The sequence below is a fragment of the Manis pentadactyla genome, chromosome 5, assembly GCF_030020395.1.
Source record: "Manis pentadactyla isolate mManPen7 chromosome 5, mManPen7.hap1, whole genome shotgun sequence".
NCBI classification, from domain to species: Eukaryota; Metazoa; Chordata; class Mammalia; order Pholidota; family Manidae; genus Manis; species Manis pentadactyla.
Window position 1 is genome coordinate 57985057 of NC_080023.1, and position 16105 is coordinate 58001161.

Genomic DNA, 16105 nt, shown 5'->3' on the forward strand with positions numbered 1-16105 from the left:
TAAATGTAAATTCTATATTCCTGAAAAAGTGAAGGTGGTGGTATAGTAGGAGATATTCTCATTTATTGAGTAGTTACTTTGTGCTAGGAACTGTTTTCTCTAAGTAATATATGTGTATTGTCTCATTTAATCCTTATCACAATGCTTTGAGCCTAGGTGCTATTATTATCCCCATTTTACAAACTGATGTTCAGGGATGTAGTAGGTGGTAGAGCCAGAATTCAAATTGGGCAGCCACAGTTCAACCATACCCAGCACTCCTACCCCAGAATTCAGTGAGCAGAAGTCCAGCAATAGATCTGCATGCAGTAAGAGACATCCAGGGTCTGGTGGCGTATTTCCAGCAGTTTTGTTCACAACTGAACCCAGCATTGGCCAGCCTAAGTCCAGTGAGCATCCAAGTGAGGCCGAACATACGCCATTTGGGACATGCTTGGTGATTCCCATCAACTAAATCGGAGGCCTCAGCTTTTTATCCACTTGTTTTCTTTTTCCTCTTTTCCACTCACTGTTACAGAATATATGAAAATGTTTGCATAGCTGAGCAGATACTGCCAAACAGCAAAAATGGCACACTGCTAAAACTGACCTGGCTAACAGGCAACACATTTATATGCTAAATTTCAGTGTTTCTCAAGTGGACGTACCAAGTGATGTGAAAAGCTGTTTGCAGTAGCAGTAATGTTCATGACTATGGATTGTTTAAAATAGTAACTACATTGAATCTTTATTCTTTAGCCAAATATTCCTGTGCCCTTCTTTGAGTAATTTTATTTATCTAATTTTTTTTCAAACTCCTTCTCCTTTTCAGTACTTACTATTTCTGTACTTCACCAAAACCGCAATTATTCTTGTTGTTTCTCTAGTCCCTCTTGAGATTGTTCATGCTGGCATTAAATCAGGAAAGGGAAAGACCCTGACTCCTTTCATACACAAGGCCTCTGCAGTAAATCCAACACCTGTCATCTCCTGAACCACTGAATACTGTCCTGCTTGAACACACTTGGAATCATTCTCCAGTGATTTATTTAATCTGTGTGATTCCTCATTTATGCAGTTACGTAGAAAGTTCTTGGGAGCAAAACTTTTCCTTTGCATCCTTCAGAAGGCCTCATGGTACCGTGTACTGTTTCTGGTAGATATCCAGCACACTTGAGGTGAACTCAGTAATGCCCCATAACCCCACAAAACAATCAGTTTTAAAATAAAAGATTCCTGGAATTCCTTCTCTCCATTACACATGACTTACTGTTTTCTGGGTTTTTTAAGTTTTCCCTTTTTTATTACTTATAGCTAGGCTCACTGTATCTTACTTAGAAAATAGAAGTTTAGTATAACAGTAACTTTTTGTTGTTGTTTTTAATATGTCTGTGAATAACATCCAGTGCTGAGGCAAGTCTGGGAAGGCTTGGACAGGAGTTGTGCTATTAGGAGTATACATTGGTATAGCCTTTTTAGAAATCTCTTTATCAGTGTGAATTAAAAACCTCAAAAAGTCAAGTCCCAGTAATTATACCAGAAATCCATCTTAAGGAAATAATCAGAGATACAGGCAAAAAGTTCATGTATGTGTATTTATCACATTGCAGTTGACCTTTTAATAACATATGTTTACACTAGTCCACTTATATGTGGATTTTTTTCAATAAATACATTGCAAAAGTTTTTGGAGGTTTGCAACAATTGTAAAAACATTTTCTCTAGCTTATTTTATTGTAAGAACATATTATATCAAACATATACAAGATATGTATTAACTATTATTAGAGAGGCTTCCAGTCAACAGTATGCTACTAATAGTTTTGGGGGAATCAGAGGTTTTATTTGGATTTTTAACTTTGTGGGGATCAGAGCCCCCAACCCCTGTGTTGTTCAAGGGACAATTGTACTGTGATTTATAGTAGGAGAACCTTAATAGCAACTTAAATAGCCTCACGGGGAAACTTCAATAAATTGTAGAACATCCATACAACAAGCACTAAAAATGGTGTTGTGGAAAGATATTTAAAGGCATAGAGTATTGTTTAAAATATAGTAAGTTTTAAAAGCTACTCCCAAATCACATACATACTATGGTCACAATTTGTTTTAAATGTATATACACATACACCTATATTCCTACTGCTAAAAGGAAATATACCAAAAATGTAAAAAGTGATCATCTCTGGATAGTGGACCTACAGGTGATTTTTATGATACTCTTTATACTTTTTCATGTCTTCCAAATATTCTATAAGGGATAGATTACTATAATCGGAAGGGGTGGGGGCAATGCTCTTTTTTTTAAAAAAATAGCCCTATGAAAACTATAGGTGTGCAATCACCCACCCATCTGACCTGTATTTATTAAGTACCTTCCATGAACAGGAGCAGTTGCCTGAAAGTAGAGCTACTGCTTTGGTTTCAATTTTCAGACAGTTTTTTAATATTTCTGGTAGACATTTTGGGTTTTTCCAGGTCACAGGCTTGTTTTTATTCACTGTTATGCTTTGTTTCCGAGGCTGTCTAAATGCTTTGCATGTGCAGTGTACAGGTGACCCACCTGTACAGTCTTAGATGCATTTGATACAGCATTTGGTTTATTCCTTTCATAAGAGTTCACAAATAAAATTTTGGGATTCTTTTTTCACAAAATCATGTTATTTGTTGCTTTTGATCTGACATGCTTCCTCGTGCAATCTGCCCTTGGTGAGATTACCAGCACATTTGTTGCCACCAGCCCAGTTAGCCTCAGATTTACATCGTCACGTTCTCCAAGTTGTGATTACATGTGCACAGGCAATCTTTGTGAACTTCTCAAAGTGAAAAGGTTGTAGCTTATAATAGCATCTCAGAAGCCTGCTGGGCAAAGCTCTTTGGACAAGGTTCATCTCTTCTGTTTCTCTTCTCTGAAAATAGCCTGGCTAGTCACCCTTTCAAGGTAAGTTTTACTTACTTGCCTCCGGTATTTTATAAAATCCATATTTTTTAAGACCCCCAACTCATATTTAAAGAGAGCTACCTGTGATGCCTCTGAGCCAACTACAGTGTGCCCTCCCTGAGATCAGCTTTCTCCTTCCCATTTCATCTCCTCTTTCAGTTTCTTCCCAACTCCTTGATATTCCTATGCTGGTTTCCACTTGTGCACTGTCATTAATCACCATGCCTTACTGGTTCCTCTGTTGGTGAGCATTTTCTGGATCTTACAATGGACCTTTTACTTTAGTCTTTAATTTGTACCTTAACAGAGTTCACATTTATTCTTTTTTGGGTTATCAGCTTCCAATGCCAGAAGGTCATTAGTCCTAAACTAATCAGCCACATATTTGCCATTTTCTTGAGGTAAATGCTATACCAAATTAGATAATTACTCAGTGATGGAGGTCAGATTGGGATTCAAGTTGTCAGATTCCCAAACCTGGGTACCTTTGAGAAGCAGCTGGCAAAAGCAAGTGCTATCATTTGTGAGCACCCACGGTATTCTCTGCTCTTCAGTTCTGGGTCTATAGTGCTGTTGGCAGGGGGTCGGGGGGTTGTTTTCTTTCTTTATAGTGCCCCTTTTTGGAGGGAGGTGGAGAGTATAGCAGAGCATGATTTTTCCACTGTTGTTCCTCCATCCCCCATACGCCTGCTGTTACTACCACGAAGTGCTTTTAAGTATAGGGGAGTAAATACTAAAGTCTATTCTCTTGCAACTTTTCATATTAGAGCCTTGCCAGTGAACAAATAAAAGGATTTAAAGAGCTGAAAAGCACATGTGTAAAGGGACAGTGAAACAGACCTGTTGGCAATAGTCTCTAAGCAATTATAGTAATTATTTATTTTTCATCACCATTATATATTCCCAAAATAAAGTATATATGCCGTGTGTTGAAAATAATGTGGTTCTTTTAGAAAATTTATTTAGTATTGTTTTGTATTATGTATTTTATGAAACTATTTTTCTAGTTACAGAAATGATGTAGTCACATTATAAGACTTACAGGATACAGAAAACTATAGAACACAAAAATAGTTGAATGCACCTAAAATTCTGGCACTTATGGATAACCACTAATAAGATTCAGTAACCAGATTCTCTTTTTTTAATATATACACAGAGTTCACTTTATACATGTAAAATCATACCATGCCTGTGTTAAGTGACTTGCCTTTTTTCCTCTGCAGTATTTTTCCACATCAGTAAATAGAAATTTGTTATCACCTACTTTAATGTCTTCAAGTGTTTGGAAGTGCCACAATCTCTTTGACTCCTTTGTTACAGACATTTAAGTCGTTTCTGCTACTGCAGACAGTTTCAGTACATCATTAGGTTTATAACTTGAACGCTCTACCACTTTTCATTTTTAAAAGTGACATTTCTGGGTCATACAATGTATCTTAATTTTTTATACACATTTCCAAGTTGCTATAAACATTAAAACAGTTTTTTAATAGCTGGTGTAATGAGCTTCCATCCTGGCTGCTTTGCGATGTTTGCATCTTGCTCATGCAATTCGTTGTGGTGTCTCACACCTTTAAAATCTGAACTTTCTAAAGGAAACAGTTGTCATTTTTAGGACAGTTGGTTGAGCAGCTGTAGACTACATCACAATGTTTTAATCTGTTGTCTTTTTTTTAAGTTAGTGACAATGTCCTAAGCAGAAGAGAATGAGTTTTACTATTAATCATGTGATGAGAAGTTTCATGATTTTCTAAGATTGCTAGAGTTGCTTTCTGGGCCAAAAGGCTGCTGAGACTTCTTTTTTCTCCTGGAGCTGTAAAATTTAGGGTGTGTATGAGATGTACTGCATTTAATCTGAGAATCTCAATCCAGCTTCTCAGTTGAGGTTTATTAGAGACATATTTCTGCCATGCAGCCATTCAGGCAAGAGGGCAAAGGGTCTGCTGGTGGGGTGCGGACAGGGTTAGGGGAGGGGGACTTTTCCTCATTCCCTCACTCTCCATCAGGCCCTGTCCTCCTTAGCTGTCCAGTCTCATCAAGCTACTCACCTGACTTAGGAATCTGTTTTATCTTTTCTTGTCTAAAACCAACTCCTTTTAAACTACATCAGTCACTGAGTTCTCCACAAAGGCAATGTCTATGGATATTCATCTTTGTAGCTTCTGTACAAACTATATGTACTAACTGCCTTAGTAAAGTTCTTTGCTCACCTTACATGCTCAGTAAATTGATAACTGCTTTGGAAAAACCTACAGATCTCTTCCTGTGTCTTTCTCCTTTACTTTTACACAGAATGCTTAACCTTTGATGCTTCTGGTCACCAAATGTCTGGGGAGATTTCAAATACCAAGCAATTCTGAGACACCAGCTTGTTATCCTATAATTTAGATTTTAACACAATTAAGTCAATTTAATGCAATTCTGGCTCTATCTACTGGGAGACAGCATCAGTTCTCACTGGTTAAGGACTCAACCCAAAGACTGCCCCCATTCAGATGCCAATCACAAGTACTAGGTCCTGAGCTTACCCACAGCTTCTGTCCAACTTGGCTGCCAATCAGAGGTTTCAGTGACCTTCAACCCCTTGGATTCAATTATTTGCTAGAACAGCTCACAAAGTTCAAGGAAACACTTAACTTATATTTGCCAGTTTATTAAAGGATATTATAAAGGATACAGATGAACAGTCAGATGAGGAGATACATAGGGCAAGGTTTGCGAGTGTCTTGGGTTCAGAAGCTCTGTCCCTCCTGAATGGAGATGTCCTCCTGAAGTGTTCACCAGGCTGCAAGTGTTCGAACCCCATACTGTTGGGATTCTGTGGGGACTTCCTAATGTAGGCACAATTAGCTATTAACTCATTCCCAGCCCCTCTCCCCTCCCGAGAGAAGTGGGGGATGGGGTGGGGTTGACAGTTACAAAATTCTAATTATGGCTTGGGTTTTCTAGGGACCAGCCCCCCTAGCCTACCCATAGTCACCTCATTAGAGCAAAAGGTGTTCCTAGTGCTTAGGGATTTACAAGGGTTTCAGAAGCCCTATGTCAGGGACTGGGGAAAAAGACCAATTATAAATATTTATTATAAATCACAGTAACACAATAACAATATTACTTTTCCCAAGCACATTTGTATTCTTTACTGATGTTTGTTTTTCCTATAATAGTAGGACAAGAGAGACCTTAGCTTAAATTACTGGTTTATTAGAATAGGACCTCAATATTTTTAAAAATTACCCTGGCTGTTCCTTTGCTAGTTTCCCATTAGGTTAGCAAGCTGATTATTGTTAGTTTAACAGCACTTCAGCTGCCTCAGCTGTTAAATTTGTCATGTGGTCCACTTATGTTGACTAACTTTTCTTCCCTGTGTTCAGTATTAAGTTGAGTTGTTTTTAATCCCTTCCCTCTATTTTCTTCGAATAATTATGGCAAATATACTTAGAGAAATTCAGGTTGTAGGCAAATCAGAATACAGGGCACACATGGGTACCTGTGATGTGCTAAATATTTTAAATTCCTTTTATTTTTACAACAGTCCTTCAAAGCGTTAATGGTGATCAGTAGTTGGTGCTTCAGGAAGGTTTTCCCCAAGAAACTTTTTAAAAGTAACACTCAGTCAAAAACTCTTAGACAATTTAAGTTGGTTGTCTCTGAACTTGTCTGTAACTAGGTTGTCCATGGCAGTAATACTCCTGAAGAAAGGGTATTTGGAGAGGAAGAGAGATTCGTAGCCACACATATGTAAACAACGGAGAGGCACTTTGAGCCATTCAAGCGCTTCTCAGGAGGAAAGGAGTCTCAGCTCCCCTCAACCAGAAAAAAAGGAAAAAACTATTCAGGGCCCAATGCCTTGTAGTGGTCCCACCTCAGATCTGTCGCAATACCAAAGCCAGGGCCCCTTCTGCCAGACCACACTGCTGTTGTCCTCACTGAGTACCTTGACCTGTAAGAGCAAATATTTTACAGTGCCACCTAAGTAAATATTTCCAAAGCTACATAACTTAGTCTGTCAATTTATTCATTCGTAGACCTATAACAGAATGACAGCCAAGGAAATAATAGTTCAGCAAACCTCAAATAAGCTGTGCTTCCTATTCAGGACCCCTGTACAGTTCCAGCCTTGTCTCATATCTTTTACTTGAAAAAATATCTTTGTATTCATCTTTAAAATAATTATAGTCTGTTATTTGCAGTGTTTTTAACCGTATTATCCAAGCATTTGGAGTGCAGTGGTGGTCCTGATATTTTGTTACCTGTCTCTTTGCAGTCACACAGTAACAGTCTGCTTGGCATTTCTGAACTACACACTCCTTTCCTCGTGAGTCATGTTTTGCGTAGGAACTGAGGCTGATTGTTTAGCCAGAGTAACTTTGGGAACTCCCTTTACTCTTTGCTTTGTAACATGTATAGTGCACATCTGGCACAATTCTGATTGGCACAACTCTGAATTATGCATTGCCTACAGCAAACTTAATCCAGACCAATCTTCCTGTCAACCAGCAAGCCTTCAGATTACTCCTCTCTGCAATTTGCTTATATGTAGTATGTTACAAATTAAAGTTGATGTCCTTCTTTAGATGAGGCAAAACATGCTCAAGACAACAAAGTATTATCCCTAGAAAAATGAAATATTCTATGAAAGAGGTGAGTTACCCATGCTACCATCCCTCTTTGACTTGTATATTAAATACATTCATTGTTGCTGATTTAATAATTCAAACATATTCCAGAAGGCACAATTTAAAAAAATGTTTTATAAATCCCTTGGGGGTTATAAAAGAATGGCACTCTTTATTACAATAAAATCTTGAGCACACCAAGGTACAGAACAACTTTAAAAGGAGAAAACACACTTTTTGCCTTTAAAGAGAGGAGAGCTCTTTTAAATTGATTATATCACCCCGACATGTAAAACTTTAAGTTCTAAAAACAAAAAAAAATATTGATGGTTGGAACAGAAATATAGATGGGATATTGCCAAGGGGAAAGTCAGAGAAGATCCCTTGTACTCAATACCCATTCTTCCCTAGAAATTCATTTTCCAAAGCTCTTCTCTGCACAAATCTTAGAAGATCTTTGTATTTTGCATTAATAATATAGAATTTTATTAGGTGACATATGGTTTATAGTTAAAGAAAATAAAAAATCAATTACAAAATAGAATAAAAATGAAACAGAAAAAAATAAAAACATTCACCTTACTGACTTTCACAAGGTCATGTGGCCAGTCTGTAGAATGAATCAATGTGATAGTTAAGAGTGAATCTGTAATCCTACGTAGTATAATCAGTAGTGTGTTGTCAGGATTATAGCTGAAAATAACATGCAAATTATCTACATACAATGTATTTTAACACTAGAACTATAAAATAATAGTAGCTAACACTTATATTGCTTTCTCCCTATGAGACACTTTCAAAGGGCTTTATACATACAGATCCACATTTGCAAAATACCAAAAAAGTTCTGAAAAACCAAAAGCATTTTTCATAAATTTGCTTGAACTCTTTTGGTGCTAAAACACTACCCAAATTTACTTCAGGCTATTTATAGTCTTTATCCTACTTAATTTGAATATTCATTTATTTTCTGCAGAAATATTAATGCGCTTGATGGTGAAGTGCTGCTCCAGGCCCACTTGTTTTCTGCATGTTTCTTGGACCCAGGATGTACCATTTTACCTTACTAATTTTTTTTTTTTTAATTAGGAATTTCAAAATACATTCAGCCAAAAAATATTCAGAAAAAAGATTTTGGACCTGTGTTTACGCTTTTACTCCTCACAACAATGCTACAAGATATAGGTACTGTTCCTTTCCCTGTTTTATCGATGAGGAAACTGAGAAGACATGAAGTACCTGGACCAAGGTCATGCAGCCAGTAAAGGGCATGCGAGCTGGGGTGCTTGGCTCTCGAGTGTGTTCTCTGAGCCGTGCTCTCCTTCCTCTGTTTATAAACTGATTTGGTCAGGTTGTTGATGACAGTTGGAAATTTATTCCTGATTCTCTATGCTGTACTCCTGAGATATTCTATTAAATGCTTAACTGCTAGATTTGAATTGGGAGACAATACAAGTATAATAAGGTATAAGGTCCTTGCATTTTAAAAAAATATCTGTCCTTTTGTCTGACCTATTTTGTCAATAATTTATATATACCTAGTTTTCAAAAGAGTTTCACTCTAATCACATATCACATGACTATATTTCCATCTGCTCCCCGGTTTTCTGAATTTGAATTTTAACTTTTTATATATGGGTATCTTTCATACATCCTTGTAGGACAACTGACCATATATTTGGCATTGAATATACTCTTAATAACCCCCCTTGAAAATCATTCTACCACATCAGGACTAAGACTTAATCAATTTAATTGCAGTGATAATTTAATAAACTCATGAGAGAGTAGGACAGATGATAAATTCTTTTCCTAGATGATGATTCCAAGTTATTACTTCAAACCCTATGCTGGCTTTTGCAATAAAACTTTCAAGAAAGAAGGCTTATCATGGACAAAGTATTCTTTGCCCATGTTCTCATTTCTGTTATGCTTCTTCCTCTGAGAAATACCTTTTATTTGCTGTGTATTTGCACATGAAAATCACATTATTTGAGTTTAAGTATGAATATTTAGAGTTGTGTGTGATAGTTTTGGTTACTGAAGGATATATCTAATCAATTTTTTAAAAATTTCTATAGGTTCTCAAAATTTACTTCAGAATAATGATCGTACAGCTTGAAGACACAGAAGTATATATTATTTTTGTAATCTTCACCCTTTCCTGTCTTTTACCTCACATGAAGTATTCTGTGTACAAGAATATTGAATTCATAGTAAGAGGGGAGGGTACTGTAGTTTTAATTGAATAAACCTCTGTCTTTATTGAATTATAAGTGATTTACTTGTCTGTCTTCAAAGCAGCATTTCCTTTATTTTGTTTTGGGGAAGACTATGGAGGTGGAGGGCATTGGAAAAGGTATTTAGATTTTTCTTCAGTTATTTTAAGAAGTCACTGGTTCGCCTCATGATATTTGTCCTGAGTCTAAAAAATACCCCACATGTTTTTCAGCTCCACTGAAGTGATCCAATGTTGAATGAAGTCAGTGTTGTATACAGCTAAAATACCAAGACCCTAATCATGATTTTCAATGGGAATAAGAATGTTAACCTTTTTTATGAGATATGCATCTTTGTTTCATTTCATAAGAAACATTGGAATTACTAATCTTAGCTTCGAAACATTTAATAGTCATAGTTGATATCCCTACTTAGTTCAGTGTCGTATTCCTCCGTGGGGTGCGTTCCCAGCCCTTTCACTGCTAATCTCAGGTTTAAGCAGAAAGATTTCTAGGAATCTCCCTTTCAGTTATCCCTTTTGAAAGCTTGTTTTTAATGGCACTTTTCTTTCTTGGCTTGCATGACATTTTATCTTTCTTTTCCTTTCTTTTTGCCGTTTGCAAAGACTCTTGGGAGGATTTGACAGATTTGGTGGAGCAAATGCGCGATGATACAGAAGGTGCGTGCCACACCAACATCTTTCAGCCTTTTTTTTCTCTTTCTTTTTGAAATCTTCTAACCACCTTTTGATTGTTTCCATGAGAGGGAGTGTCAGCTTTAGGTTGTATTTCCCATGTCAATAACTGGAGCAGTAAGCATATTTGACAGATTTCCCATAAAGGTACTTCATACTGGATTTAGGGTTTTCAGAGTCTTGCATTTGAAATCTTTATCCTTGTGGTTCAAACTAAAGTGGCATTAATATATGTTTATGCTGTTCCTTTAGGATATTTTTTTAAATAACATGTGCAAAAGAGACTTTCTTTCAAAATTATATCAAGTTTTTCTATGGCCGTTTTTTCATTCATGAAAATTATATATATTTATATATTTATATATAATTTTAGATATATATATTATTATTTATTTTTGTAAATTCCATGGAAATAATAGTAGTAGTAAAAAAAAAACAAAACGTATCCCAGGAATGTAAAGTATTTGGTGTGGAATGTTGCCCTGATTCTTAGATTTCCATAACATTAAGTGCCTTTCCTTTGGTCATGTAATAGCATTCCTTTCTGGTGGACTTACTTTGAAAAGTAGCACATATTTTCTAATGTATGATGGTTTCCCAAACCAATAATTGTTTCTTCTGTAATTGACCCCTAACTTTAGGGAGCTCAAGGTGATTTACACATTTTATAGTAAAAGTAGAAAAATTAAGTTTGGTCACACTTTACTGTATCATTTTCCATTCCCCCACTCTGCCTGAGCAACTGAAGGTCCCCAGCTTTGGGGCACACTCGCTGAGCACACACACTGCTCTGCCCACACTGGCCTTCCTGCTGACAACTGCGAGCTGCCGCCAGCCTCCCCTCCTGCCTTTTTCCTGTGACCTCCCAGCCAGAGTGTTGACTCCCCGGTTCCCCTCCCTCTGTACCATCTGGGTCAGTCTCCATGCCAGCCCCAAAAGTGCTCCCCAGAGCCCTGGCCCACGTTCATTTCTCCATTTGCTGCAGTCCTACAGAACTTGGAGCTTAAGGCTTTTTACTTGCCCTCTAATTCCTGTGTGTTTATCATGCTAATTAAAGAATAAAATCTTCGAGAGCAAAGATTATTTTAAACTTCTCAGTATCTTCACTGGACCTGGAATGATTTGGTAGTTTTGGTCACACCAGGTGAAACTAAGGCAGTTCTTTCTCCAGTGATGCCCAATAGTGTCTTCTTCAGTACATTACTTTGAATGAGTAAATCATCCTGTTTCCTCTCATTTCCTATAGTCAGTCTATCTTTTTATTCCATCTTTGTTTCTACTTTTAATATAACTAGTTATATATAATTTGATGAAAAAAACAAATCAGTATTGTATAGTTGATTGGCAGTTCATAAACGAGAAAAAGAGGAGAGAGAGTGTTGATTCAGTGAGTAGTATTTACTATTCTGTTAGCTGCTATTATTATTTACCAAGTACCATGCAGGTTTAAGGTTATGATCCCTTTAATAGACTAGGTATTAAAGAAAAAATGCTATGCAAAGCCAGCAAAACTATGCCCTTCTTAAGGACTTCTTCCATATGGCTCATCCCTGGCAAAATTCCATTTCTTTAATACAAAGTATTACTATAATAGTCAAGCCTACTCTGAGAGTCAGCCTCCTCTTTTTCATTTTGTTTTTGGTGAATAATAATGGTAGGTGAAATCAAAGAGGAAGTAAGGTGAATTGGAGCAGTATAGCACACAAAAAAAACAGAAGATGTGAATTACATCAATACTTTGATGATGTTAATAGATTACCAGTCAAGTGATGTATGGTAATGTTGGCCAAGAACCTATTTACAGGAAAGACTTTCTGGAATGTTGTTTAAAAAGAGAGTGAATCAGAATGGGGAAAGAGAAATGACTTATTAACTTTTATTTTTGAGTCATTTCATCCTTGTCTTTTTTATATCATTTTCTACTTCTTCAGTCTCTCTTCAGTTATGTGAAATGCTAGAATTTTACTGTATTACATAACTTAGAGTCTTGGTAAATGAGTACCTATAACACAAACAAATTTGAGTTGTGGAGTGTATTACCCACACCTAACATACATAAGCAGCTCGAGGTCTGGGGAGGATCCTGGGAAAGCTGATGATGTATGTTGGCTCAGATCCTTTCAGGAGACCTTTACTACTGAGCTGTTTCGAGTCTATTTCTTATTGTTATTAGGAATGTGTCATGACAGTGGGCTTTTTTAATAGATGAAGTGTTAATGCTGGGTCCTACCCTCCTGAAAAATTGCATTTTAAAATAACAAACTCTAGGAGGATGCAGATTTGAACTGTTAGCTTTTGAGTTTTGTTTCATTCTAATTTTGACAAGATTGCAGGTTTTTCTGGTGAACTGATTTCTTCCATAATGGGTGGTTTTACATTCAATGTATCTGTAATTCCTGCCTAGTAGAATATGAAGTGTCTTAGGGAGGAGTCGTATCACCCATATAACATTGATCAATTATTATGTCATGTCTCATCTCATTATAATGCTATTGATTTATGTCTGAAAGTTTTGAAGCTCACTAGAAAATTATGAAGATTAAGTGAAATAATAAAAAGCACATAGTTCATTATTTTAGTTCTGCAATAAATATTGAAATCCTTTCTATACTCATTTGAACAGATTCTGTGAATCTGCACTTTTCCAGATTACCATATTATCTATGAGCTTTGAGATGATTGGGACAGTACTTGAATTAAGGAAATAACATACCTGTGTGAAATATTTATTACCTGATCAAGCTTGCTTACTTAGTCCCTTGGTCACATTTTCTTTTGTGTTTAGACTTTATGTCCATCTTCTTGAAAAATGGAAGAAACATACCTAAAAGATTGTCTTACCATCTAGCACTATATCACATAATCATTCAATAAAGGTTTATTTTAAATTATATAAAATTGTTGAATTTGTATTTATGGAGGACCATAATAATTTTATTAGCTACCAATTTTTTGTTCTTGGTATGTCCTAAGCATTTCTAAACACTTAACATAGATGCACTTGTTTATCTTCAAAACCCTACATCATTTTATAAATGAGGAAAGTAAAATCCTGCAGAGTTAAGGAAACTTTCCCCATGGAATACTACTCAGCAATTAAAAGAAACAAAATACTGATACACACACCACCTGGATGAATCTCTAAAGAATTACACTAAGTGGAAAAAAAACAGTTACATATTGTATGACTCCATTTATGTAACATTCTTGAAATGACAGAACTATAAAAATGGAGAATAGATTAGTATTTGCCAAGGCTTAAGAGAGGGTAGGGGACTGGAGGGAAGTGGGTTTGGCAATAAAAGGGCAACCTGAGGGATCCTTGTGTTGATGGAAGCATTCTGTGTTTTTACTGTAATTCAGTGTCAGCATCCTGGTTATGATAATATACTCTAGTTTTGCAAGAAGTTGCCTTTGGGGGAACTAGGTTAAAGGTACATGATATCTCACTTATTTTTACAACTGCATGTGATTATACAATTATCTCATAAAAAGAGTACAAAAAAGAAAAGGAAAGAAAATAAATTTTCCCAAAATCAAACAGCTAAGGAAGCATTCCAGTGGAGTTCAAACTTCAGCAGGCTCACTCCAGGGTTTGTGCTCTTAACCACCATACCAAAGTTCTTCAGACTTACTTGACTCAAGACTCACTGTAAAGATGTATTTTCATGAATACTCAGTACACACATCATTTATTTGTATATATCTATGACAGAAGTTTCATAAAACAATACATGACCTTACTCTGTGGGAGATAACTAAATTGATTTTATACTCCACTGAAGGGTATGACCTTTAGTTTGAAAGACACTCCAGTATCCTATACTGCTTTTCTGGAATATACGCATTTCAGTTCTAGCTACCAAGTTATTTGCAAAAGAACCCTTTCGGAAGTGACTCTATTTTGGGTTCTGTTCCCAGCCTATAACTGTTGGCACCCTTTGAAAGCTGGACCCACAACCCTGAATCCTTCAGTTTCTCTTTAAAACATCTCTTCTGGTGAAAGTATCTTTTCTAATAACTGCTAGTGCTATTATCCCTATGTTAGTGATTGACCAACCCCAAACTTATTTGCAACTATGTGATAAAATGTATGTTGAGAATGCTTCCACATAAAGCCCTTTACTGTAATTAAAACCAAGATGATTTTACTCCTTACATCCAAAACTGTTACTCAGTTTTTCATTTTCATTTCCAGTCTCACAGGGCAAAAACCTTGGGTCATTCTTGACTCCTCTGTTTCCATAAGAGGTACAGTTCTTCATGGCTGGCTGTTTTAATCCTCTTCCCCCAAATTCACTTTGTTTAATCCTTTCAGACTCATCATCTCCAAAGTTTTAATCATGCTGCTTCCCTGCTCAGAATTTACAGTGGCTCCCATTGCCTGTTCCATGAATATACAAGTCTAGTCTTAGAGACCTCTGTCATCTTGACTCTCCCCTTTCTGTGTTTTCCACATCTCATTCCTATTTCCTTCAGCTCACTTAACCCACCCATATCCACCTTTTGAAATACTTTCTTCCATGTCTTCTTGATTGCACAGTTAGGGTCTGTCTAAGTCCTGACAGTATACTGAAATTTATTGTGCTTCTATTCATACTACTTTTGGTATCGTCTCATGGAGCACAAGTATATAATATTTCCCAGGAGTTAAAACTAAAGGTAGAGATTATTCCTGGGTTTTTTGTTTTTGTTTGTCAGATCTGGGGTTTTTACTACTTAACAGCTAAAAAATTAGCCCGTTACTTTTTCTTGGATGCTGGCAAAAGACAAAGTCCTAGGTCAGCGACAAAGGACTTTATTGCACCAACACGTTTTAGTTCCTCCCGCACCAGAATCCCACCTGGGAGAAGCGTTGTGGTTCAGTGGGATGCTCTGTATGTGGTGTGGTGGTGGGTTTCTGATGCAGCTGAGGAACACTGAGTTTAGGGAATCCATTGTTTTTATAGGAAACAATAGGAAAGCTTCATCTCTAGTTAAACAGCCCAAGAAGTGGCCCAGGTGAAAGAGTGGTCAGGGCCTTGCAGTTTTTATAATAGCCCAGTAAAGAAATGTAGTGGCACGGGAAATCCAAGGAGGGTTGTCTCTCTCAGCATTTTACAGGCGAGATACAAAGAAATGATAAATTTCCCCAATATTACTCAGGGAATATGAGACAGGAGATCTAACTCTTCTGTAATAGAGATCTAGTTGTTCTAGGCCACACTATTGCCCCTAACATTTAAATTATTTCAATGGAATAAACAGCAAAGCAAGGAACTCTTGGATTTATATTTATCATCTAAGGATCTTATGTTACATCAAAACAAAGAAGCCTAACTGTTGTCCTAACTTCTCATGTCCCAGAAATCTAGATACTCTTCTGTGCTGTGGAATTCTTCATGTGAAGGCACCTGAAGAAGTTTGGGAAACTTTCCAAAACTAAAAGTGATTTTATTGTGATATGGGGGCCCAATGAAGAAGAAATCAGTATGGGTTCATAGGTAACTCTTGACAGGCTTGTATATAAATGCACATCTTTTAAAGATTAGACGAATGGAACCCGAAAAGAAAAACACTTTTCCTCCACTATTCACAAACACTTCTGACACTAAGTGTGTGGAGGATTCATTTCAATTTCACCACCAACCAATTCAATTCTGACATTATCCA

At 36.6% G+C, this 16105-nt stretch overlaps 1 protein-coding gene across 13 annotated transcripts in view; it reads left to right on the forward strand.

Moving 5' to 3' along the window:
• The window catches only part of RUFY3 (RUN and FYVE domain containing 3), a 73066-nt gene that overhangs the window by 20318 nt on the left and 36643 nt on the right, over positions 1 to 16105 (forward strand). For 2 of the 13 annotated variants that reach the window (XM_036878997.2, XM_036878989.2), the window contains exon 2: positions 10385 to 10438. The exons of the other annotated variants lie outside the window; for them this stretch is intronic. In XM_036878997.2, the coding sequence (XP_036734892.1) occupies positions 10385 to 10438 (54 nt within the window). The remainder of the gene's footprint in view (positions 1 to 10384; positions 10439 to 16105) is intronic. 13 annotated transcript variants of the gene reach the window in all.